We start from the raw sequence: 27,076 nt of genomic DNA, 5'->3' as shown, positions 1-27,076 counted from the left end.
CAATCAACTAACGAAGGAGACGAGGGAGAGTGGTGGGGGCAGGAGGAGTGTTGGCTGTCCCCTCCTCCTGGAAGATGGGGTCATCTATTTTCCATTTATTACTAAATTCTCACGCATTTGTAGCAATTATTCGCAGATTTAAGATTGTGGTGTGTTACAGAACATGTCATTTGGCATGACTGCTCAGTAATATGTCACTTTATAGACACAAAGATGTTTAGTTCAATCCTAGTCTGCTAAAAGCCTATTCTAACAGCCAACCTAAGTGTAGTTTTGGAGGTTTCTCCTATTCATCTGGTCATCCGTTACACTTTATCCCAGCAACTCAAAAAACGGAGGTATCAAAAAAATATGTTGTCAAAACTAAATAACAGAAGACGTGAAAACAACACAATAAACTCACCAGCAGTGGCAAATGCGAAGTTTTGTACACAAACAGAGTGCTATAGAATAAACTTTTTAAAGTGCATTTCCTGTTTTTCCACACTGTGGGAAATTAATATGTCGGTTTTTGCCGATTATTTTCGTTGCTGTACATCAAGATTTTGCCAGTCATTTTAATTTTGTCCGATTTCAGATTTTTAATTTTTATTACCAACGTAACATTATTGATATAGCTTGAAGAAAAATATTTTTTGTGAATAACTCGTTGTAAGCCCAGAATTTAATCATAAGAGGAATGAAACAAAAAACCATCATTCATATTCGGATTAATAATACAAAAAATGTGCTTCGCATACACCAATGAAGTAGGGAAATAAACTTATCACTTGCGTATCAAAGAAAACTACTTTAAATTAATGAGTGGATACCTACACTGAGCTGGTACACCTGCCTAATATCGTGTAGGTCCCCTGTGAGCATGCAGAAGTGCCGCACCACGACGTGGCATGGACTCGAATAATGTCTGAAGTAGCGCTGGAGGAAAGTGATACCATGAATCCTGCAGGGCTGTTCATAAATCAGAAAGTGTTCTATGTGGTGGAGATCTTTTCTGAACAGCATGTTGAAAGGCATCCCTGATATGCTCAATAATATTAATTTCGGGGGAGTTTGGTGGCCAGCAGTAGTGTTTAAACTCAGAAGAGTATTCCTGGAGCAATTCTGGACGTAAGGGCTGTCACATTGTCCTGCTGGAATTCCCCAAGTCACTCGAAATGCACAATGGACATGAATGGATGCATTTGATCAGACAGGATACTTATGTATGTGTCACCTGTCAAAGTCTTTTCTAGATGTATCAGGGGTCCCATAGCACTCCAACTGCACACGTCCCATTCCATTGCAGAGTCTCCACCAGTTTGAACAGTCCCCTGCTGACATGCAGCATCCATGGATTCATGAGGCTGTGTCCATACCCGTACATCTCTATCCACTCGATACAATTTGAAATGAGACTCGTCCAATCAGGCAACATATTTCCAATCAGCAACAGTCCAATATCGGTGCAGGCGGGCCCAGGCGACTGTGTCATGCGGTCATCAAGGGTACAAGAGTGGGCCTTTGGCTCCAAAAGCCCATATCAATGGCGTTTCGTTGAATGGTTCGCACGCTGACACTTGTTGATCGCTCAGCATTGTAATCTGCAGCAGTTTGCAGAAGGGTTGCACTTCTGTCACGTTGAACGATTCTTTTAAGTCGTCGTAGGTCCCGTTCTTGCAGGATCTTTTTCCGGCCGCAGCGATGTCGGAGATTTGATGTTTTACCGGATTCCTGATATTTACGGTACACTCGTGAAACGGTCGTACGGAAAAATTCCCCCTTCATCGCTACCTCGGAGATGCTGTGTTCCATCGCTCGTGCGCCGACTATAACACCACGTTCAAACACAATGAAATCCTGATAACCTGACATTGTAGCAGCAGTAACCGATCTAACAACTGCGCCAGACACTTGCTGTCTTATATAGGCGTTGCCGACCGCAGCGCCGTATTCTGCCTGTTTACATATCTCTGTATTTGAATATGAATGCCTATACCAGTTTGTTTGGCGCTTCAGTGTATAATGCTTCCAAAACCAGGAAAGCCACCAGACAACTCCAGATCATACCACCCAATCACGCTACTCCCGGTAAAAGGGAAAGTATTCGAAGCAACACTCAGTAACAGACTGTCAGACAACGCTGAGGAAAAACCATCATCCTGAAAAGACAATCAGGATTTAGGGAAGGAAACGCCTCTATAGACCTCGGACTAAGAGTCTGTACCAGTATAATACACTCCTGGAAATTGAAATAAGAACACCGTGAATTCATTGTCCCAGGAAGGGGAAACTTTATTGACACATTCCTGGGGTCAGATACATCACATGATCACACTGACAGAACCACAGGCACATAGACACAGGCAACAGAGCATGCACAATGTCGGCACTAGTACAGTGTATATCCACCTTTCGCAGCAATGCAGGCTGCTATTCTCCCATGGAGACGATCGTAGAGATGCTGGATGTAGTCCTGTGGAACGGCTTGCCATGCCATTTCCACCTGGCGCCTTAGTTGGACCAGCGTTCGTGCTGGACGTGCAGACCGCGTGAGACGACGCTTCATCCAGTCCCAAACATGCTCAATGGGGGACAGATCCGGAGATCTTGCTGGCCAGGGTAGTTGACTTACACCTTCTAGAGCACGTTGGGTGGCACGGGATACATGCGGACGTGCATTGTCCTGTTGGAACAGCAAGTTCCCTTGCCGGTCTAGGAATGGTAGAACGATGGGTTCGATGACGGTTTGGATGTACCGTGCACTATTCAGTGTCCCCTCGACGATCACCAGTGGTGTACGGCCAGTGTAGGAGATCGCTCCCCACACCATGATGCCGGGTGTTGGCCCTGTGTGCCTCGGTCGTATGCAGTCCTGATTGTGGCGCTCACCTGCACGGCGCCAAACACGCATACGACCATCATTGGCACCAAGGCAGAAGCGACTCTCATCGCTGAAGACGACACGTCTCCATTCGTCCCTCCATTCACGCCTGTCGCGACACCACTGGAGGCGGGCTGCACGATGTTGGGGCGTGAGCGGAAGACGGCCTAACGGTGTGCGGGACCGTAGCCCAGCTTCATGGAGACGGTTGCGAATGGTCCTCGCCGATACCCCAGGAGCAACAGTGTCCCTAATTTGCTGGGAAGTGGCGGTGCGGTCCCCTACGGCACTGCGTAGGATCCTACGGTCTTGGCGTGCATCCGTGCGTCGCTGCGGTCCGGTCCCAGGTCGACGGGCACGTGCACCTTCCGCCGACCACTGGCGACAACATCGATGTACTGTGGAGACCTCACACCCCACGTGTTGAGCAATTCGGCGGTACGTCCACCCGGCCTCCCGCATGCCCACTATACGCCCTCGCTCAAAGTCCGTCAACTGCACATACGGCTCACGTCCACGCTGTCGCGGCATGCTACCAGTGTTAAAGACTGCGATGGAGCTCCGTATGCCACGGCAAACTGGCTGACACTGACGGCGGCGGTGCACAAATGCTGCGCAGCTAGCGCCATTCGACGGCCAACACCGCGGTTCCTGGTGTGTCCGCTGTGCCGTGCGTGTGATCATTGCTTGTACAGCCCTCTCGCAGTGTCCGGAGCAAGTATGGTGGGTCTGACACACCGGTGTCAATGTGTTCTTTTTTCCATTTCCAGGAGTGTACAAGAAAAGAGCTTAACGAAGCAGACCTAAGCTCTGGTCCTGGAGATAGGCAGTGTGTTCGACAAAGTGTGACTCAAGGGATTTAATGGAGATTCCAACTCAACTAGCCACGTTTCTTTCGAACATCCTAGACAACAGGCCATCAGAAATATATCAAGATGAAGCCCAGTTTGTAGCATTCTTCCCAGAAGTACGTGTGCCACAGGACGCGATTCTCTCGCCCCATTGAACAATTTATGTACCTTTTGACATTCCACACACAACAAAATGGAATGATGGGCTGGTGCTCTATGTGGATGATACAACTTTCTGGTGGTATGGACAGTCTGTGAAGGAAATCAACAGAGAAATCAGTAAATACATCAACCATCTGGCTAAAAAAGTGGAGGATAAAGCCAAACTTCAAAAAACAACTTATGGTATTTAATCACAGACAGTTCTCAAGGAACAGAAACTTGAATCTACAAAATGCTTAAGTCCAGCTGTGAGGGAAAAAATGCAACTCAAGGAGACCGCCATCTATTTAGGAATAACTCTGAACAAAACCATGACATAGACTCCACACGTCTGAAGTATGAGAGAAATAGGTTACAGGCGCATCCTAATCTGACTCACAATGGGTGCCAACAACGATACACTGATTCGCATTTGTATGTTAAGCAGAATGCTAGATACGCCACCACTGTTTGGGTAGAAAGCAGATACATTAAACAGAAATTACTGTCACTTGAAAGGCAAATTCTCCGTATAACAGGAAGACTCGACAGAAGAACGAACAATAACATGGTCTACCGCAGCACAGAAGTCTCACCAATGAAAGAGCGATGGATTTTAGTAGCAGCAAATATGAACAAACTGTACAATAAACATAAGCCTTACGACAGACCTACTAGGCACCACGCCAATGGACGTCAATTTCCGGCAATAAAGTATGAAAATCAACCCAAAATAATCAGGGAATGTATCTCAATCATAGAAAAAAAGTGTGCCGGCAACAGAACATGAATAATTAACCACTTAACACAAGACGAATAAAATAGAGGAACAAGGGCAGATGCTTAACCAACCACAAACACAACACAACGACGCTTGGCGAGGTTTGAGACAGTTTTCCCTCAGTCATCACATCTTCTCCTCAGAAAACAAAAGAATATACAAGAATAATAAGAAAGGAAACCGCTAAATGATAAAAGAAATGGAACCCCAACAGCTAAGCTTGGACACCTAACATGATGAGTCCACAAAAACGCAGAGCATAGAATCAAGCACGAATACATGCACCTGCTATTATACGTGCGGGGAAGGAACGTTGCGAAACTACTCGCAAATAGTCAGCGAAAGACGTGGAAATTTAGTCCACATACCAATGCACACTATCACTGGCTCTTCTACTCATGTAACCTGCTTCTCCCATAAATAAGGAAAAATGCTAAATCAAAAGCAGTTAGCAAGCGAAGAAAGTGTCAGATAAACCATCAAATCGGCGAGTACTCTCCCATTCGAATGATGATTTTACTATCGAGGATGTTGATATCCACGTGGAAGAACAAGAAAGTCAAGAACTGTCTAATGTTCCTTGTGCCCTCTCAGGTATATCATCGCCACAAGAGGGAGAGGGGCAAGGACAGCCATTGGTAATCAATGGCACCACAGAGACTTCTGTATTGCAGTGGAACTTAAATTGACGCCGATCACATTTGGGAGAACTACTGCTCCTGGCCCAGAAGTTCTGCATCTGCTTACAAGAAACTCATTCTTAGCAGCCGACACACCTGCATTAAGAGGCTACCATACTTACGGGAAGGATGATCTTGCTGGATATAGAACTAAGGGTGACGTGGCTGTTTCTGTCGATGACAGAATCACTCCTCACCTGTCTGTGGCCAGAAAAGCAGTTGTAGTGGAAGTTCTCATGCCTGCTAAGATAAGAGAGAGTTCTTTGCACACATCATGATCCACTTGATGCAGGTGTAGTGACAGAGTTTTACCAGTCACTTCGCAATCCTCCTCGTTGTGCCCGTAGTGCACACAGTGTGCTGTAGGGTTCAGCCACTACACGGGACATGTGTATTCGAACTACTGAGCGCCTCGTCAATTCGGACATTATCTGCCGTTAGAACTCTGGTCAGATGACACATTCTTCTACAGTTGCAGAGCCGTCTTCAGTAATTTATCTACGTTTCTGCTTTCAAGCTGTTGCAGGCTCTCTCCAGTGGAATGTGGCCACAGATTTGTATTTCAATAACCACTTTCTGGTATGGATCCATTTTCTGACTACGACAGTGACTGACAGAAGACCACAAAGTTGGATGTTCCAAAGGCCATTCTGGTTGCAACACAGTCAGAAGGCCATCTTCAGATACAGGAATGCGTCCAGGAGATCTTAGGTCATATCACCTGTGTGATCCACAAACTGTCGTCAGTTTCATTCTCCAGTCTAGCAGCCACCTCAGATGATGGCCTGTTGTTTGGTGGGACAAAGGAAGGATTCATGTCCCCCACAACAAATTTTTGTTTACCTTAAGGATCTAAATATTTATCTCACTTCATAATACACTCTTTCAGTCTCTCCATCATCTGAAGAGCTAATATGCCCATAAATTTGTACTTCTATGGCGTGTGTTGACTTGGTGCCTATTTTGGCCACAATAATACGTTCACTACATTGTTAATAGTAACTTACCTGCATTCCAATTTTCTTATTCAGTGTTAGACATACTCCTGCATTACCCCTATTTGGTTTTCTGAGATGTCAAAGAACTTAGCTGATCACCAGTATGGTTCTTCCTGCCACCACACTTCACTAACTTCCATTATACCTAACTTCAAACAGTCCATTTCTCTTTTTAAATTCTCTACCTATCTACTTGAGTAAGGGGTCCAACGTTACACACGCCGATATGTACCAATGACAATATCATCCTGAACAGTTCCTGTCCAGAAATTCAGATGTGGGAGTATTTTACCTCTAGAATATTTTACTGACAAGCATAAAAAATTTAATGTGCGGAAAACATACTACCGAATGAAACAAAACCATAGATAACTGCACAAAAGCTTTCTGATGTCTCTTTTTTTTAGGTTGTCTGTTTACAAATTATTGAGTTAACGTCAACCAACTTCATCAGAACATTTCCTAATTTATATTCAAAAGAAATAAATTGGCACATAATTAATCACACCACTATTATCTACTCTCCCGCTAAAGAAGTGAACATCACTTCGCTCGCTGAAATTACGGTCTTGCCATTTTTCTCTGTGCTGTCGTCTTCACCAACACACTGTTTCGATAGTAGTTTTGCCTACGGTGTGTAAACATTGATCAAAGTGTCATCTACAGTCTCATAGCCTCGCCATTGGCCCTATGGATTGTACTTAAACTCTCCTAAATACTACAGTGAAATGGCGTCCATTTAATTGTCAGGTTTGGAGTCAATAAACTCCTTAGAAAACCTAATTATGACAACCTTTGTCAAGCCGTCAAGACTGCTTTTTGATATAAGAAGACATTTACTTCGCAGAAAGATGCTATCAAGAGACATTATATTCACTGTAATATATTTATGACGTAATTTAAATAACAAGATACGTGTCAAATCTTTCTGGTAGGTTCTCGATGTCGAGAAAGACGAAATCTGAACTGTGGTGTCTCTCCTTGTACTTGAGGGTAGTGCTATGTTCTGGGCTATGGCTAACCTTTTAAGGCATGAAAATGGTCCAGAGTCATATCTGAGGAAATAATAAAAACTGCCTGTCATCGTAGTTGAAGGATAAAAGTCACAACACACACTGATCAGAACGAACATTATGACCACCACGTAATAGCCGGTATGTCCACCTTTGGCACATATAACAGCGGCAGTGCATCATGACATGGAAGCAATGAGGCCTTGGTAGGTCGCTGGAGGGAATTGGTACCACATCTGCACACACAAGTCAACCAAATCCCGTAAATTCCAGGGAAGGGGGTGATGAGCTCTGATGCCACATTCAATTACATCCCAGATGTGTTTGATCAGGTTCAGATCTTTCGAATTGGGGGGTGGGGGCATCACATCAATTGGAACTCGTCACTATGTTCCTCGAACCAGTGCATGCCATTGCTGGTCTTGTGAAATGGCGCATTATCTTGTTGAAAAATGCCACTAGTGGCAGGAAACATGATCGTCATGAAGGGATATATGTGGTCTGTAACAAGTGTACGATACTCCTTGGCAATCATTGTGCGTTGCATGGTCTCCACTGGTGCCATGGATGTCCACGTGAATGTTCACCAGAGCATAATGGAACCGCCGTCAGCTTGTCTCCATCCCACAGTACAGGTGCCAAGGAGCTGCTCTCCTGGAAGATGACGGACTTGCACCCTTCCATTGGCGTGATGAAGAAGGTATCGGGATTCATCAGACCATGCAGTGCTCTGCCACAGTGCCAATGTCCAGTGCAGATGGCCACGTGCCCATTTCACTCATAGTTGCCAATGTCATGATGTTAAAATTGGCACATTCATGTGACGTCGGCTGCAGAAGCCCATCGTCAGGAGCGTTCAGTGCACTTTTTGCCCAGACACACTGGTACTCTGTCCAGCATTAAAGTCTGATGCTAGCTGTGCCACAGTTTGCCATCTGTCCTGTTTTACAAGTCTGTCCTGCAGCAAGGGGTGGCCAACCACAGGACATCTACACATGGCTTCACCTTGGTTTCTCTATATGTCGAAAACACTCACAACAGGACTCCTCGTATATCTGACAAGTCATGCAGTTTCCAAAATGCTCATGCCGAGCCTCCAGGCCATCACAACCTTCCCTCCGTCAAACTCAGATAGATTGCGCGTCTTCTCATTGCACACATGGGCAGAACCTCACTGATACATCACGCACCATGCATGTGTCTGACTAGAAGTTGTTCCTTGCCAGGTGATGCTGCTATCGTCTGGACAGGTTTATATTGATAGCAAGTCAATGGTCATAATGTTCTGGCTGATCAGTTATATGTTTTGTGATGTTGCAGGCAACTCCAGAACAAGTCGGGGAGGCAGTTAAACACGCAATTGATGTCGGTTATCGCCATATCGACACCGCAGCTGCATACCACAATGAATCAGGAGTGGGTGACGCACTGCAGGAGAAATTTAAGGAAGGGGCAGTCAAGCGAGAAGATGTGTTCGTTACTAGCAAGGTAAGGGCATAAGCAGAAATAATAATATACAGGGTGGCGTTTCGATGTTTACAGAAAGTCAAGTAAAATGCAGATAATGCAGAAAGAAAAAGAAAAAAGATGTGCCATTTTTCACACAAACCAGTATTATGGAAGTATCACTCCTTTTTAGCAGTTCATTAATGACATGTAGGTAAAAATAACTAATCCATACATGAAATGATAACATTATTTATATTTCACGTGTTTGCTTCGTCTAAAAGAACCACGTTGTTTGAAAAATGCACGAAAATCACTGGCCAAGTGCTAAACGAAAGAGACTGACGGCTATGGAAACACCACACTTCCTGTGGGCTTCATCTGCAGTGCTATACTTTTCCATGTACATGGTTGGTAAAACACACTGCTGTGCAAAACGTAAGGACAAGACAGATAAAGTAACATAACATACGAAATACTTGGTGGAAATGAATGAAAGTACAGCAGCATGTTGCTAGAGATCTCCAAGCTGTGTGCAAAAAGTTGGATATCACATAGGGTCAGCATGACTATAGCGCCAAATCGAGCAGACTCCATAACAACAGGCTGTTGAAGAAATGGGAAAGGACAGTGTGTGTGAATCAGTGAGCAGTTACGATGCACCGTGTTGGTGTTCTTCATTGTCTGGAGACAATATTTGGATGATTTCAGACAGGGTAGAGTGTTCAAGAAACTGGAAGAAGGACGAAGTGTGACAAGTGTAGCCCGGGAGTTTGGTATTGCTTACAGCATTTTTCACGTGCATGGGGAGCATTCTGAACCAAGGGCACTGCCGCCATAAGGAGACGACGTGGTCAACTACGGTGAATGACCGCTACATTGTGAAACAGGCAAGGAAGGACCCACTTCAAAAGCCAGGTGCAATAGTGACTACATTTAACAGGCCTGCAAAGCACGCAGTCTGATTCCCCACAGTGGCACGGTGATTGCATGGGGGTGGTATTTCTGCCCAATGACCAGTACACTGCATTCTATTGATATCTGCACATTGACAGAGCAATTTGCCTGATGTCAAGAGCATTGGGATTGAACCAAGGAGGTCTGGGGTCACCAACTCCTTTCAGATGAGAGCAGATTCAGTCTGAGAAGTGATTATGGACATACCATCATATGGCGTGAGGTGGAGATATGTAATGCACCCAAGAGCATTGAAAACTTGATTGTTTTGGTGGTCCATGCATTATGGTGTGGAAAATCATAATGCGCATGGCATAATTGACCTCTAAATCTTTGAACATGGTACACTCTGCAGTTAACATCACTGTGACACTGTACTCCATCTCAAAGTACGTCTTTTCAGGGGTACATTCAGCTCTGATTTCATTTTTATGGAAGACAATGTACAACCACATCAAACAATGCAGGCGTTTATTATAGTACTGTTAGAGAGCAGGTGTATCCTGTTATTCTGCATCTTCATGATGCGTATGCTATGGACACTTCGTTTTTCCAACATGACAAGAACCAAGTTGATACATATGTTCCTGCTATGAAGAACACTGAGGTAACCTATTGCATGTTGACTGGGCCCTAAATGAACTTATCTTAATCCCATAGGAAATGCCTAGGACTATTTGGAACAGCATGCAAAATGTAGCAATCTCAATCTCAACTGGACCCAATAACTGAATGGCTTCAACTGGATATGGAATACCTTAAGAAACTAGCAGACTCTCCTTTCCATTTGTGTATTGGAATCCAAGACTTAGTAATAGTGAATACACTAATAGACTTAGCAGGAAAAACATGGTTTATGTTAGACTTAGCAGGAGAAACACAGTTTACTTTTGTGTGTGAAGAGTAGAATAAGAATCATTATTTACAAGAAGGTAGCTGTCAAATGCCAGTCATGGTAGAAATGTGCATGAGAAGAACTGAGAGAGGGAGAACAAGAGCAACCTGAAAAATGAAAGGAGAAAGAACAGTAACCGTGAGTGATGAGTGAATCTACTTCACTGTTCGACGGAGAAAAATGTCCAAACATATTAATCTCTGAGGGAAAATGTATGAGGAAGATGGAAGTGTTTCAGCTTTTGTTAAATGCAACAGGGTACAACAGGGTACTGTATTGTGTGTGGAGTACAAGGTTGCTTTTTCCAGAGGCAAACAGCAGTATGTGAGTATTCACGTGACTCATCTGGCCACAAGCATAGTAAATGGGCATGTGAGGCAGTAATGTGCTCAACAGGCAGCTGGAGCATATATGAAGCACACATAAATTCACAAAAAGTTTTAATGGAGTAGAATTTTCAATACTCATATAGTGTTAAATTTCATTGCAATCGGGGATGTTTGTCCGAAACTATGACTACGCAAACTTACCAGATGTCTTCTTGCTAACTGAAAAAGAACACTGCCTGACAAAAAGGGCATAGCACCCAGAAGGCCTGGCCAGATGTTACATAACTTTACACATTTACAAACCATGGCGGGTAGGTAGATGAATAGAGTTGCAATTTTCTGTAACAGGTAGAATGGCAACCACAGTGCATTAGTGTTGTTCATGTTTGATATTGTTACCAGACCAGGTAGGATATACAAGTGACATGAACAACGTCAAATGTTGAGTGATTATTGGTAAGAATGTGGAGGTGCAGGGTACCTGTGTGACACAGCGTTATCAGCACCTGACGGTTTGAAAGGCTCCTCCATTTAGCAGGCTGATTGAACTATGCAGTATCCATATTTGTGGCACATTCAGAGGTAACAGTGGTCCATTATTGGACTGAATGGGAAAATGAGGGCAGACATACTCATCGTCAAGATTCCAGTCAACCGTGTCTTACCACCATGAGGGAGGATCACCGTATAGAGCATCGAGCACATCGTAACACCTTCTCATGTTTGCCTGCCATCTGAGAACAGGTAATAGACTCCCTGCCACATTCTGTGTCATCCCACACCCAACTGGTTGGAGACTAAGAGTAGCCAGACTAGTCAGTTACTGTCTCACACATAAGCTTCCATTAACTCCACAACACAAATGACTGCATTTGCAGTGGTGCCATTATTGGGAAGCATGAACTACTGATGAATGGTATTGTACTGTGTTCAGCAGTGAATCACAGTTCTTCACTATCCTGGATGACCACTGTTGCTGACTATGGTGGTCATCTGGAGAGAGCCTCCATTCTTCCAATGTTTTGAAGAGACACAACAGAATTACTCCTGGAGTCATGATGTGAAAAACAATCAATATCATTTCAGGTCACAGAAGATAATGGTTGAGGAAATTTTGACAGTGCCATGTGCTAATTTACAACAGAAAAATGCTCATCCTTGCAAGGGACATGTTCTTGCGAACTGTTTGCATGATGTTGAGGTACTCCCAGCAAGGTCCCCAGATCTGTCCTCCAACAGAATACCTATTGGACCAGCCTGAGCATCAACTCTGTCCAAGTGCCAGTTTCCCTTATATCAAGGAGCAGTTACAACAGCTGTGGGCCAGCTCGTCTCAGGAGAAGATGCAATAGCTTTATACCACACTTCCCAACTGAATCACTGCATGCATCCCAGTCAGAGGGGGTGCTCCATTATGCTGAGAAGTGGATGCCTATTGCCAAGATATTTATAAATTTGACTTGACTTGTGTATTGTGTGTATTGAACCAGGGACCTAGAAATGATGGAGAGGCTTCATCCTGCCATAGCCCTCAGTGGTACTCAACCCCACAACAGGCCACAGTAGTCCATCCACCTCACCGCCACCCCACACCGAACCCAGGGTTATTGTGCAGTTCAGCCCCCAGAGAAACCCCCACTCCCAGGAATGTGTCATACCAGATGAGTGTAACCCCAATGTTTGTGTGGTAGAATAATTATGGTGTACATGTACACGGAGACAGTGTTTGCGCAGCAATTGCTGACATAGTGTAACTGAGGCGGAATAAGGGGAACCAGCCTGCATTCACCGAGGCAGATGGAAAATTACCTTAAAAACCATCCACAGGCTGGCCGGCACACCGGACCTAGCCACTGATCCACCAGGCAGATTCCTACTGGGGATGGGCACACCTTCCTTCTTGGGAAGCAGTGCGTTAGACCATGTTGCTAGCTAGGCGGGCTGACTTGACTTGCTAGTCACTGAAACAACATCACATGTGATCTTTCATTTTGTTTCCTCTGTCCCTTCTGGATGCTTCACTTTTTTTGACAGGTAGTGTATGTCCTGCTCAGGTGAGGTGCTCATCCTGAGTTATGTACAACTTCTTCATCAATTTCTGGTACTGTATTGCATTATCATCAAGGAGGTTACAAAAAGCAAATAGTGTGGTGCAGTTACAATTTCCAGTAAATGTGAAGTAGGATCCCCATACACATGGAACAAACACTACACCAAACACACAGTCTGTGGTGTCAGTAGTCCCAGTAATCCTGCATTATGGCACTGCTACTGGAAGGACACACACTGTGAAGAAAGCAGACAGTGTGGTGGTAACAGCAATCTAACTGAAAGTTCAGTAAAACACTGATGAAGGTGGTACAAAAAAACAAGACAAAGTGAACAGAGTAGTGCTGTGGGTAGTACCACAGAACATGCAGTAAGACCCTTCTACAAGTAGGACAGGCACTGTAAAGGAAATACACGGCATGGTTCTGTTAGTAATTCAAGTGATTGCATTGTTGTTGTTGTTTTGGGGGGAGGAGACCAGACAGCAAGGTTATTGGCCTCACCGGATTAGGGAAGGATGGAGAAGGAAATAGGCCATACTCTTTCAAAGGAACCATCTCAGCATTTGCCTGGAGCAGTTTAGGGAAATCACGGAAAACCTAAATCAGGATGGCCACATGTGGGATTGAACCGTGATCATGTATTATGACTGCTAAAGATGGGACACACGCTGTAAAGGAATCACATAGTGTGGTGCTGTTAGTTGTTGCAGTGAATGTGCAGTAAGACCTTCCAAAAGGTGGGAAAAACACTAGAGAAAGTACACAGCACTGAGCTGTCACTTGTCCTGGTGGATATGCAGTAGGATACTGTTACATGGTAGGACAAACAATGTAGAATAGCACACAGCATGGTTCTATTGATAGTCCCAGTGAATGTGCTGTATGATCATGCTACATGTGAGACAAACACTGTAGAGATAGAGCACAGAGTGATGCTGGGGGTAGTTCCAGGGAACATGCAGTACAACACCTCTGCAGATGGGACAAATGCTGTAAAGAAATTTGACAGCATAGTGCTGTTAGTAGTCTCAATTTATCTGCAGTAATATTGTGCGACAGGTGGGACAAATACTGAAGAAAAATACAATGGTCGGTGCAGCTAGTAGTCCCAGTGAACATGCAGTAAGACCCTCTTACAAGTAGGACAAACACTGTATAATAGTACACAGTGTGGTTCTGTTGACAGTTCTGGGGAACATTCTATATGACTTTGCATGTGGGACAAACACCACAGAGAAAGCATACGGCACGGTTAGATTCCTGGTCCTAGTGAACATGTAGTACGATCATGTTACATGCGGGGGAAAGAAAAGGCACACAGCATGGTGCTGTTGGTAGTCCTAGTGATAGTCCCAATGAATGTGCAGTGATATGCTCCTACAGAAGGAATGAACAGTGTCAAGAAAGTGCAATGTGATGTGTTTTTAGTGATCCTAATGTTGTTGCAGTAAGAAAGGTCTATACATAATACAAAGACTCTGGATAGCACACAGCATGGTGCTGTTAGTAATGACTATCACTTATTGCAGATACTGTTCTGATGGTAAATATAGCAGCTTTCAGTGTTTGAATAAGATCCTGAAAATGAGCTTCCCACGACAGCTTACCTCACATCTGAACAACTAGGAACTTTAATTGTTCAAACTCAGTAATTACATGTCCATTCTGTTTTATCAGAATGTCAGTTTTAATTGAATTGTGTATCATAAACTGTGAAAACTGAGTCTTACTGTAATTTGGCATCAGTTTACTTTCTAAAAGTCATGAACTTAGGTGTTCACCTGCACTATTTTATACATTACCCATGTTGCACTTAATATACTTCACTACTAAGCTAGTGTCATCCACAAACAAAAATATTTTTGAATTACTTGTCATATTAGAAGACATATCACTTACATGTATAAGAAATGGTTGTGGTTACAGCACCAACTCCTGAGGCAACCCCCTATTAACCATGTACCAATCAGATGCCACCTCATAGCCATTCCCATTAATATGGAGAATGAAATTTTGCTGTCTGCTTTTAAAGTAGGAGAGGAAATAATTGTGAACTACCTCTCTTATTCCATAATGGTCCAACTTTTGCAGTAGCATTTTGTCACCAATGCCTTAGTTAAATCAAAGAAGATGCCTAGTATTCATAACTTTTTGTTTAATCCACCCAGTGCCTCACAGAGAAAAGATAATATAATATTTTCACATGTCAGACCAATTCTAAAACCAAACTGTATATTTCATAGCAAATTATCCTTATTTATACAGCTTTTTCAATGACTTTTGCAAACAATGATGGCACAGCAACAAATCCAAAAATGTCTATGTTACTCCTTCCTCCTTTTTATGTGGCAGTTTCACTACTGAGTACTTCAATCATTCAGGAAAAGAAATATTTCTATGGGAAAGGAAGTTATTACAAATGTGGCTAAGTACTGGTCTAACATAAGCAGCACATTCCTTTAGTCTCCTGGTATACACCCTATCACATTCATGACAGTCCTTAGTCTTCAGTGATTTAATTATTGACTTAGTCTCACCCTTATCAGTATCATGAAGGTGTGTATCAGGTGGCAGCCTTGGAAAGTCATCTTCTAAGGTTCCCTGCAGAAACTAAATTTTTATTCAGTTCACCTTCTATATTCAGAAAGTGATTGTTAAACACTGTACATATATCTGACTTACCAGTAGCAAATACAATTTTACTATGAACTGATGTTATCCACTTGACCTTGTGCTGTTTACCAGATGCTTCCTTCATGACTGACCACATGGTTTTAATTTTTTTCCTGAGACTTAACTGTTCTATTTGCATACTTTATGCTTTTTACCTTCCTAATGACATTTTTAAACACTTTACAGTATGATACCATTTTAGTGGACCACTGCAGCTTGGCTGTGATTATAATGTTTTGATGGACACTATCCAGTTACAATAGTGTGACCATCTACCAAAAGCCTGAGTAACCACCCATTGCAGTGTGGACCACTGCAAGATGTGCAGGAAGAGAGTCAGTGAGGTTCTGGAAAGTAATAACAGGAAAGTGGAGCCATACCGATTCTAGAGCCATGGATAGCTGTGCTCAGTTTCTTGATTGTGAATCCATGGCATGAACAATCTGATCATTGTGCCCATAGATTCTTGATAGGTTTTAAATCGGGGCTACAGTGTGACATGATGCATTATCCTGCTGGTAGATGTCATTGTGCTGAGGAAAAATAAACTGTGTTTATGGGTGGACATGGTTCCCAAGGACAGATGCACACTCGTACTGATCTACTGTTCCTTCCAGAATGATGAAATGACCCAGAGAATGCGAAAAAACGTTCCCAAGACCATAACACTCCTTACTCTGGACTAGACCCTTCTGATGATTGTTGCAGGGTGTTTTCTTTCAGTCCAATGGAGCAATAAACTTCTAACATTACAGGAACACTTTCACACACAAAGAGCCCTTGCAATGAACAAGAAAGTGATAAATGACCAAATCAACATAAGCAACAACTCACTGAACACATTAGCCACTAAAATAATGACAAATATGGGCTATTGCATCCTTTCGTCTTTCCCTCTCCTTCCCTCTTTCCTGATGAGGCAACAGTTTTTTTGCGAAAGCTTGAATTTCATGTGTATGTTTGTGTTTGTTTGTGTGTCTATCGACCTGCCAGCACTTTTGTTCGGTAAGTCACATCATCTGTGTTTTTAGATATATATGAATATTAAACTATATAAAGACATTCAGTGATTATTGGAAGTTAGATGTTAAATGAAGATGTGTTTGTTAAACACCAAAAATCAGAAAAAAAGTGATCAGGAATGGGAGAATGCAATGAACAAAAGGAACTACAACTGAATGGAGAATCCTGGAGGTGAAATGAGGAACAAGTGGACAATGAAGAATGACACTGATCAGATGACACCTAAGTGGAAAATGGAATGAGAACAACAAAATGAGACTGAGGAGTCAGTTAGACAGACCTGAAAGAATGGTGAACTACAGTTTCTTACAAGTCTTTCATTGGTACTTTCAGCCAGTCAAGTGAACCATTCCTTTGGATCCATTCCTTCATGAAGGACCCATTTGCAGTGGGCACTCTGTTTGCTTGCTAGGAGGTCTCACCCAAGATGTGGAGCAGGCTCTGCAGGCAGCTATCAAGAGCACTGGGCACACACAGTTGCAAATTATGGCTCGTACCACCATTACTGTCACCTGCTGCCGGGGTTAAAAGGGCTGCCAGCTTTGGTGAAGACTGGGCGGAAGCATCATTCCAAGAACTGATCGTGGTCCTCTGATTCGGAGCTGAGTGGAAGGCTTAAACCAGAGACTCATATGACTCTGTGACACTCTTGGTTGTGGATTCCTTAGTATCTGCTATCAGATGGAGAATGGTGGGACCTTCCTCCTCACCCTGCAAACCCTTTTGATAGACCAGGCTTGCACCACACTCAGGAAGCACCTACTAAGCTAGCAGAGTACATGTGGCATTCACTTTTTTTTTGTTACAGAAATCCCTCCATGACCCCAATAAGATAATTTTAATTTCAGACAGGGAAGACTGTCAGTCACATTACTGAAAAAGAATAGCATTCATCATGGGAGATCAGAGCAAGAATATTAATACAGTATTAGCTAGCCACAGGACAATCCACGGAAGGCCCCAGAAAAAAAAAGAATAGCATTCATTATGGGAGCTCAGAGCAAGAATATTAATACTGTATTAGTTAGCCATAGGACAATCCGTGGAAAGCCCCAGAACTAGTCTCGCTTATAAATGGTACTAACGCCCACATAAAACTAGGCACAGAAAGCTAGTTAAACTAACTTTTAACAACAATTAAATTCTAAATTCTGATTGAATGTATATCACAAAGATAGGATGAGCAAGAGTGGTGGAGGTGTGTTTACAACCTTAAAGAATACATTACCTCATGATGATCTCATCACCACCAATGCACAAGTCACCCAATGTAGCATCACCTGAAATAAAACTTGCAATCCAGCAGCCAAACTTCCCCAGTTGGGACCTCCTGGCCAACAATGCCACATCATCATTTTTTACTGCAGATTCCATATGTAAACTAATTTGGGTAAAGACAAATGTTAGATGTGGATCAAACACGATAATCAGTTCCTTTAATACTCCCCCTACCTCAGAAGCCATGGAGGTGAAACATTTGAGTGGAAACTTGTATCAGGTAGTGCTTAAGTTTAATGGTCATCTTGCAGTATTGGGGGAGATTCCAACTTACCACTTGTGGATTGGGAGTCTCAAATGATTATAGCATGTAGCAGGGACAGGGAGTCATGTGAAACTGTTATTCAGGTTTTATACAAAAATTACTTTGAATTGTTAATTGGAGACTGCTTCATGGAGATAACTTTTGAAATATTGCGGTTGCAAACAGGCATGGACTTTCTCTCACAGGAAACATAGAGCAAGGACTTGGTAATCAAAAGAACATTATGGCATTACTGAATACACAACTAAAAGGTAATGTAAAGAAAGTGAAGAAGATATTTCTGCCTAACACATTTGACAAGAAACAGATTTCAGGTTACCTGAGCACATGTATCTCTGAGGCTGGAAAGGTGCAGTGTAAATGGATGAAAGTCATCAGTATTACACAACACTCTTTGAATAGGTACCAGTATGTTATGAACATAGCTGTGAGAGATGGTACAGACCCTCTGTAGTTCAAAAACTGTTTTAGAAAGCTGCTCGAAAATCATAGAGAGCTTTACTTCAGATGTAAATGTAGTCAACGCCTCATAGATAAATAAAACTGAACAAAGTAAAAATTAGCATAAGGAGTGCAATTTGCAAAATGCCCAGTGAATTCAAAGGTTAGATTATTCTATCTACTGATCTGACAGAAAGTCATAAGAAGTTCTGATATTCTGTTAAATCAAAGTCATCTGTCCAAATATTCTGTGTCCATTATGGCATTGGAATGTTTCACACAATACTGGCAAACAATTTAATGGATGACATTGGAAGTTTCATCAGGATTTTTGTAGAATGTGTTGTGTTGCAAAATAGGCAGAAAAACTCATTAATTTATTATTATAATATTGCATAACACTCACAGGAAGCATTCACAGCAATAAAATATCTTTGAACAAGTGTATGGAGAGTTTTTAAGCGTAACAGTAACATAAATTATTATTATTACTATTATTATTATTAATTATTATTATTATTATTAATCTAATAGCCGGTAAGATGTACAAGTATGCCACACTAAGAATCATTGGAATCCTCAGGAAATGGTTGTTCATCCAAAAAGCTGGTACCTTACAAAACAGTTGACCAATCAATTATTTTGACATTGTTCATCAGTTTGGATTCAGTACTAGACAGATTTGGCAGAGGAAGAGAATAAATCCAAAAAAGAACAGCACATTGCATCACAGGTTCATTTAGTAAGCTCAAAATTCTCATGGAAATTCTGTTTCATTTCCACTGGCAGATGCTACAAGAGAAGAATTCTGCATCATGGTTTTCTGCATTATGGTATAGTTAAGTGTTGAAATTCTGAAAGTGTACATTTATAGAAAAATCAACAGAAATATTGCTTCCTCTTACATGTATCTTGCAAAAAGATGAAATTGTAGAAATTTTAGCTTACCAACAGTATTTTTTCCTGAAGACCAATCTTAGCTAGAAAAGAAAAGGTGAGAAGTGACCATGGTGCATGAATTACTCTCTACCACACACCTAAGGTGCCTTGCAGAGTGTAAATATAGATGAAGATAAACACATAACTACTTTGTACATAATACTTGCTAACCAAGGCAGAATTGGAATGATATTTAAGTGTGTTTTTAACTTTCATTTGTTACCATAGAGCGAAATGACATAGGATGACATTCTGTCTGAGAAATCATTATTTTGAAAATAACCGAAAGCCATTGCTGGCAGATGCACAGTCGGCACCGCACGTGTGTGGAGAGCAGTAGTGGTGGGGGTTATGGCTAGACAGTTATGGGAAATGCCGAATGCTAAAGGGGAAGTGCCATTCTAAACTGAAGCCTTTGTTAACATTTTTTTGTAAATATTAGGTGGAGCCACTCCATGCCCATTCTTTCATGGTGACCAATCAAAACAATCTGTCACCTCTGCTCTGGCTAGCATCTAAAAAGATTTCCAATGAAAATGTATCAATTTATTTTTGCCTGGCTTGTTAACCATTTGTAACTTTCAGAGAAGTATCAAGGGTGATGAATTTTGAGTAAAACCTACACATTTCATTTGTTGTCATGTTAAAATTTGCTTCTTTTGCCAAAAAAGAGCTGAGTTTACACAGTGTCACCTGTCTAATATGTTATGCAGATGCAATTTCGAGAGAATTCTGAAGCAGCTATTGCTTAAGTTTATTAAGTGAGGAACTGAGGAAAAGTACGGTAAGTCACTTATGAAACAGCACATCCTTCATACAAAACAAACATGGAATCTCTTCTCTTATGTTGTTCAAAAACCTGTAGCATTTCTCATTTCACCAGCTATCAACGGCCCCTAAAAATTACATTCTTTCATTGAAAAAGTTTATACTATGTGGAATAACAAGGCAGATAATGGAGATTTGAATAATAACCATATGGCAAAATGCTCTCCTCTTTGTGTGCTATCATTTTTCAAACTCTCATTTTGATATCTTGAACCTGTTATGAAACACAAGGAATGTTGTGGATATTTCACTCTTGCTTAATCACTGGCAGGATGCAATTGCAAATGAGTGTGCTATGTAAGAGAAATTTTCTTGAGATTGATGTCAGATTGGGACCTCCACCCAACACTAAAGAAAAATTTGGTATGTTAGCTAAATTTCACATGAATTAACATTTTACATAATATTCATCAAATGCAAAATCATAGTATCTCCTATTTTTAACTGTAAACTTTTTCAAATTTCATGCAATGTCCTACTTCCATGTAAATATCACAAAATCTGACGCCATTCATGAAATCATGATCATATTACTATGGACCTGACATATAAAGCTATAAGCAATGCAAAAGCCAATTTCTTTTTTTACTGTTAAGTTTCTGTAAAATTGTTTGAAAAAGATTTTAGGGTGTGCACCTTGATTCTGTCACCATCAACCAGCCAAAAGGTGGAAAACATTGTTGGCCTCTCCTTCTGAACAAACAAATGAACTCACTCAGTGCTTTGGATGAAAACTGTTAACAATGCATTGGCCAACATATCCTGTATGGACTATAACTTCACTACTACAATGATTTATAAACTGATTGTTGTTTGGATATTACACAAAACAATGTATTTCATTACTAAAAAATAGTAAAGGATTTTGAAAAAAATAAAATACACAAGTAAACAACAAATTTCAGCTTTAGAACAGGGTCTAACTGTTTACTTTTATCCTTTATTTATTTACATAGCATCTTTATTATGCAATTATCAAACTGGTCCCTTTGCACCCATCGTACTTACACTTGCTGCTTAAAATTAATTGTAAGTAAATATTCTACTAAGACTTTTTCTCAGAAAGAATTTTAATGTTATTATGAATTATTTTCCTTAACCTTTTGCAACATCAATGAAAGCTGGTACTGCAGATGGCTAGAATAGCATACCTGAAGAAGAGATTTTTTTTTGACACTGAATATAGACTTAAGAGTTGGGAAGTCTTTTCTGAAGGTATTTGGCTGTATTGTAGCCATGCATGGAAGTGAAACATGGATGATAAACAGTTTAGACAAGAAGAGAACAGAAATATTTAAATGCAGTACTACAGAAGAATGCTAAAGATTAGATAGATAGATCACATAACTAATGAGGATATACTGAAGAGAATTGGGGAGAAAGGAAATTTGTGGCACAACTAGAATAAAAGAACAGATAAGACACCTTTTGAGACACCAGTTTGGTATTGGAGAGAATTAGGGGGGGGGGGGGGGGACTAAAAATTGTTGAGGGAGACCAAGAGATGGATACAGTAAGCAAATTCAGGAGAATGTAGGTTGCAGTAGAGATAAAGGGGCTATTGAGTAGCATGGAGAGCTGCATCAAACCACTCTTTCGACTGAAGACCACAACAACAACAACAACAACAACAACAACAACAACCTGTTCTGATAGTGAACAGTAGCTTGTTAAACCAAATTTGATTACTGATATGTGGTTATGGTCTGTTATTCTTTATTTAGTTGTATATCTTTTTTCCCTCTAACCAAGTTTTGGCCTAAAGTGTAACATTAACACAGGAACAATACAACCAGATTCAGCATATGGTAACATTATTATTACTGTGAACTTCATTGCTGATGAGAGAAAACAATAAGTATAATAAAGTATGGAAAACCTAGGATGGAACAATAACAGTATTATAAAAGGACAGTTGCTACTCACAATATTGCAGAGATACTGAGTTGCAGATAGGCACAGCAAAAAGACTGTCAAACTAAGCTTTCAGCCAAACAGTCCTTCATCAGAGTAGACAACACACACACACACACACACACACACACACACATATATGCAAGCACAACTCACAGACACATGACAATAATCTATGGTTGCCAAGGCTAATCACTGTGATCATGTGTAGCGAGTTGCATTTGCACATGTGTGTGTGTGTGTGTGTGTGTGTGTGTGTGTGTTTGTGTTTGTGTGTGTGTGTGTGTGTGTGTGTGTGTGTGTGTGTGTAATCTGATGATGGTCTGTTTGGCTGAAAGCTTCATTCACAGTCTTTTTATTGTGCCTATCTGTGACTCAGCATCTCTCCTATATTGTGAGTAGCAACTATCCTTTTATAATATTGTTAAAAGAATAAGTATGTCATTTTAGCCTAATATGGTGTCTTAGGTGTTTTCCTTTATTATATCTTCCTCTAACTTTCACAACTGAATGACAAGTTTCGTCTTTTCCAAGATTAATTTATTTTTTGTGCTTCATGTGCTATATTAATTTTTATTGTTCTTATGTAGTAGAAAAAAATAACGTTGATATTCCTTATTAATTTGATGGAACTGAATGCTACATCTAAAACTTCAGGACACTGAACAGTTTTTGAGACATAATTATTTTTTCCATGCTGTAAATATGTCCAGTTATATATTCACACTATAGTATTTTTAAAACAGAAGTGTGTCAAAATTACTTGAAGCTCTTTTTCTACATAGTGAAATAATACAGTTTAAGTGAATTGCAACTGTGTCTGAAATTTATGGAAAATAAATTATTATTTCAGTTGTTGAACACCTGTCATAGCCCAGAATTGGTGGTGCCAGCCTGCAAGAAGACATTAGGAGATCTTAAGCTAAATTATATTGATCTCTATCTTGTGCACCGGCCATTTTCATACAGGGTGAGTTGATCAAATATGTCAACTGTTAAAGGAGTCATGGTAAAACACTCTGATTCTCACTGCAGGAAAATGACACTGTTTTAATCATTAAACAGGTACAAAAATGTGATACTTAATGCACACAAACATTACATGAAGAAGGCAGTCTCTCTACCACTGAGATCAGTCTGCAAGTCTCAGATGGCAGCGTAGTATCAGCAGCTGGAAAGCGTGCCAAATGCAAGTGTGAAAATATAATAATATTTATGAATATCAGAGAAACAAACAAAACATTATTAATTGATTACCATAACAATCTCATTTCAATTAGTAAGTGTCTTTTGTCTTTAAGATCTTCAGTGTTGACAATAAGAACTAGCTGTCCTAGTTTATCAAAGTTGCTTCTAGTAAATAGCTAGGTGATAATACCTGCTTGCTGATCTGCAGAGCTGATATGTTTCAGCTTGAAGATGCTCAATTGAATTTTTCTCATTTAAAATCATACTTCACGTCTAGGTGTTATGTTTGCTTATGATGCTCATGGTACTTGATCAACCAGGTATCACTTTGACAGTCCATATACAGAATTAGATTTTCACTCTGCAGCAGCGTGTGCACTGATATGAAACTTCCTGGCAGATTAAAACTGTGTGCTGGAGCAAGACTCGAACTTGGGATGTTTGCCTTTCTCAGGCAAGTGCTCTACCATCTGAGCTACCCAAGCACAACTCGCGCCCTGTCCTCCCAGCTTTACTTCTGCCAGTACCTCATCTCCTACTTTCCAAACTTCACAGAAGCTCTCCTGCGAACCTTGCAGAACTAGCACTCCTGGAAGAAAGGATATTGTGAAGACATGGCTTAGCCACAGCCTGGGGGATATTTCCAGAATGAGATTTTCACTCTGCAGTGGAGTGTGCACTGATATGAAACTTCCTGGCAGATTAAAACTGTGTTCTGGACCAAAACTCGAACTCGGGACCTTTGCCTTTTGCAGGCAAGTGCTCTACCTTCTGAGCCATTCTCCAGGAAACCTTCCAGCACCTGACTGAATGTATGCTTGTGAGAGTAGATTCTGTCATGAAGGCTATGGGTGGGCCAACAAAATATTGAATTCCAGCATTACCAATAGAGGGCACCATGCACTTGTAAGTCTTTTTCAGGCAGGTTCAAAAATGGTTCAAATGGCTCTGAGCACTATGGGACTTAACATCTGAGGTCATCAGTCCCCTAGAACTTAGAACTACTTAAACCTAACTAACCTAAGGACTTCACACACATCCATGCCCGAGGCAGGATTTGAACCTGCGACCGTATTCAGGCAGGTGTCCGGATACTTTTGATCACATATTGTAGATGTAAGCTATTTCGAGAAAGTCTGCTAACAAAATTTCAATAACCAGTTTTAAATGATGATTCTAGGAATATACTAAAACCCCTATATATCACTCACATAGAGGTTGTGAGGATATGATTAGAATAATTACAGCATGCACAGAGGCATTCAAACAATCAGTCTTTCTGCACTCCATATGTGAACGGAAGAGGGGAAGAAACCCTAATAACTGGTACGATGGGACATACCCTCTGTCATGCTGTTTGTGGTGGTTTGCAGAGTATGGATGTAGATATACAGAGAGCCAATTATCCCAGCCACTCTAATGACACCCATTGGCTAGCTATTACATTTACCAATTTACACCACTAGTATACTGAGCCACAACACAAAAACACTAGTTATTCCAACTGCAACAGCCAGCACCAAAAACATAAACCAATGTTTGGGAAAATCCACGTGGTGGCTTCTCCACAATAATGGCCAACATGATGTTCAGCTGACAGATATCTTAACAAATTACGGGCACAGAGAAGCAATCCAAACTTCAATCTTCAGACATGAATACAACATTCACCACACGACCCTGCAACCTTGTAGTAGGGGGAAACTGGAGTCCTCTCACACGGCAAGCAACTTAATTGATGAAGATGATGTTGGTTTGTGGGGAGCTCAACACTGTGGTCATCAGCACCTGTACAAGTTCCCAATTGTTCCATTTCCAGTCTCACCACGTCCCGAATGATGAGATGATGAAGACAATACAAACAACCAGTCCCGGGGTGGAGAAAATCCCTGACCTGGCTGGGAACCGAACTCAGAACTGTGTGATCTAGAGGCGTCAATGCTAGCCACTAGACCACAAGCTGCATACAGCACTTTAATTAGCAGTTAAATGAACAACTGTCCAATGCAGAAGCCTATACAATGAGACACATATAATTATAGTCAAACACAAATGATGCCTGAACCTGAGCAGATATAGACCTCACAACCAAAGTATTGAGTCAGATCCCTATTCAACAATGTGATAAGGACTGTAGCAAACTAAAGTAGTAATGGTCAGGTTGAAAGACAAGCAATGTAGAACAACACCCACAATTCCAATTCATTGCTATTGCTCTATTCATCAATGATATCCCTGCAAGAATCCATTGTGCACCCTCTTCCACAACTACAGAAATCCTATAGTCTATGTGACATAAAACTGAAGAAACCTGCTAGTCCAATGAATTGGCTCTGACATTCACTATCACCAGTTGTCACTGTCCTGCAGGAGTTGCATACCCAATCACACTAGACAATGAAGGGAGACTCTACACCTGCCAAGCATGCTTCCTCGGCCAAGAGCTCTCACAGGACAATATAGAAGGCTGTCATATGAAAGGAGCACTGGCAAAACAGCACCACATTCCATAAACACATTGGTTCAGACTGCCAGACAGGTGAACACCCGGCACAATACCACATGTACAATTAGCAAATGGAAGGAAGACAGGGTAGTTAGCATTTAATGTCTCACTGACAGCATGGTTATTGGAGAGCAAACAATACTTTGTTGAACAATAATTGGGAAGGAAATTCAGTGATGTTTACATTTTAGCATGCTAACCATCCTGGTGTCCATAGAAGTAAATTAGAGAAACACATAAGCCACACAGGGCTGCAGAAATATTTTTCCCAATACAAGAGCTTTCGCACAATGACAGCAACGGTAGCTAAAGAGAAGAGTGATGAGACATGTTGGGAGATACCTAGCACCAAGGAGCTAATTGTGACAATATATGTAATGATGTGTACCAACAGCTACTGTCTCTTTCTCTTCCTGTGTTATGTGAGAGTCTGCCTGTGCACGTTTATGATTGTTGTTGATCTGGACTTGGTTTCCTTTATTATGTTGCTTGTGTCTGCTTATTATTTGAATCAATCCATAATGAAATTTGGAAAGTGGGAGAGACAGAGCACTGTCACAACTGGAGCTTTGAGAATGGGTTGTGAGTTCACATGGGCATCACAGTTGGTAAGAAGATTGCCCTTAAAAAGCAAGTGTCCAGATTTGAGTTCCATTCCAGCACAAAATTCAGTCTAGTTGTTTGAAGACTCCTTGCCTATTAACTATTTGTACTCAATTAGTATGCTCCCTAAATTTAAGAATTGATATGTTTCTTGTGAAACATTCTGACTGTTGCCCTGGCTATGTATGGAAAAAAAATTGGGTCACTATTCAATATTTCTTGTGTGTTTTGTCATAGATTATTTCTTTACATTTCCTCCTGTAGGTATATGCTTGGTCATTTCATTTATAAGAAAGGGAGATTGATATGAAATGCCAACATTGTAAGATCAGAAAATATATACACTCCTGGAAATTGAAATAAGAACACCGTGAATTCATTGTCCCAGGAAGGGGAAACTTTATTGACACATT

At 41.3% G+C, this 27,076-nt stretch overlaps 1 protein-coding gene across 1 annotated transcript in view; it reads left to right on the top strand.

Moving 5' to 3' along the window:
* Positions 1 to 27,076, top strand: part of LOC126204274 (aldo-keto reductase family 1 member B1-like) — a 78,745-nt gene that overhangs the window by 12,263 nt on the left and 39,406 nt on the right. Inside the window, exons 2-3 of the mRNA XM_049938662.1 lie at positions 8,648 to 8,815; positions 23,220 to 23,336. Coding sequence (XP_049794619.1) covers positions 8,648 to 8,815; positions 23,220 to 23,336 — 285 coding nt within the window. The remainder of the gene's footprint in view (positions 1 to 8,647; positions 8,816 to 23,219; positions 23,337 to 27,076) is intronic.

This window comes from Schistocerca nitens, chromosome 9 (assembly GCF_023898315.1).
Source record: "Schistocerca nitens isolate TAMUIC-IGC-003100 chromosome 9, iqSchNite1.1, whole genome shotgun sequence".
NCBI lineage: Eukaryota > Metazoa > Arthropoda > Insecta > Orthoptera > Acrididae > Schistocerca > Schistocerca nitens.
This window is presented reverse-complemented; position numbering and strand designations above follow the sequence as displayed.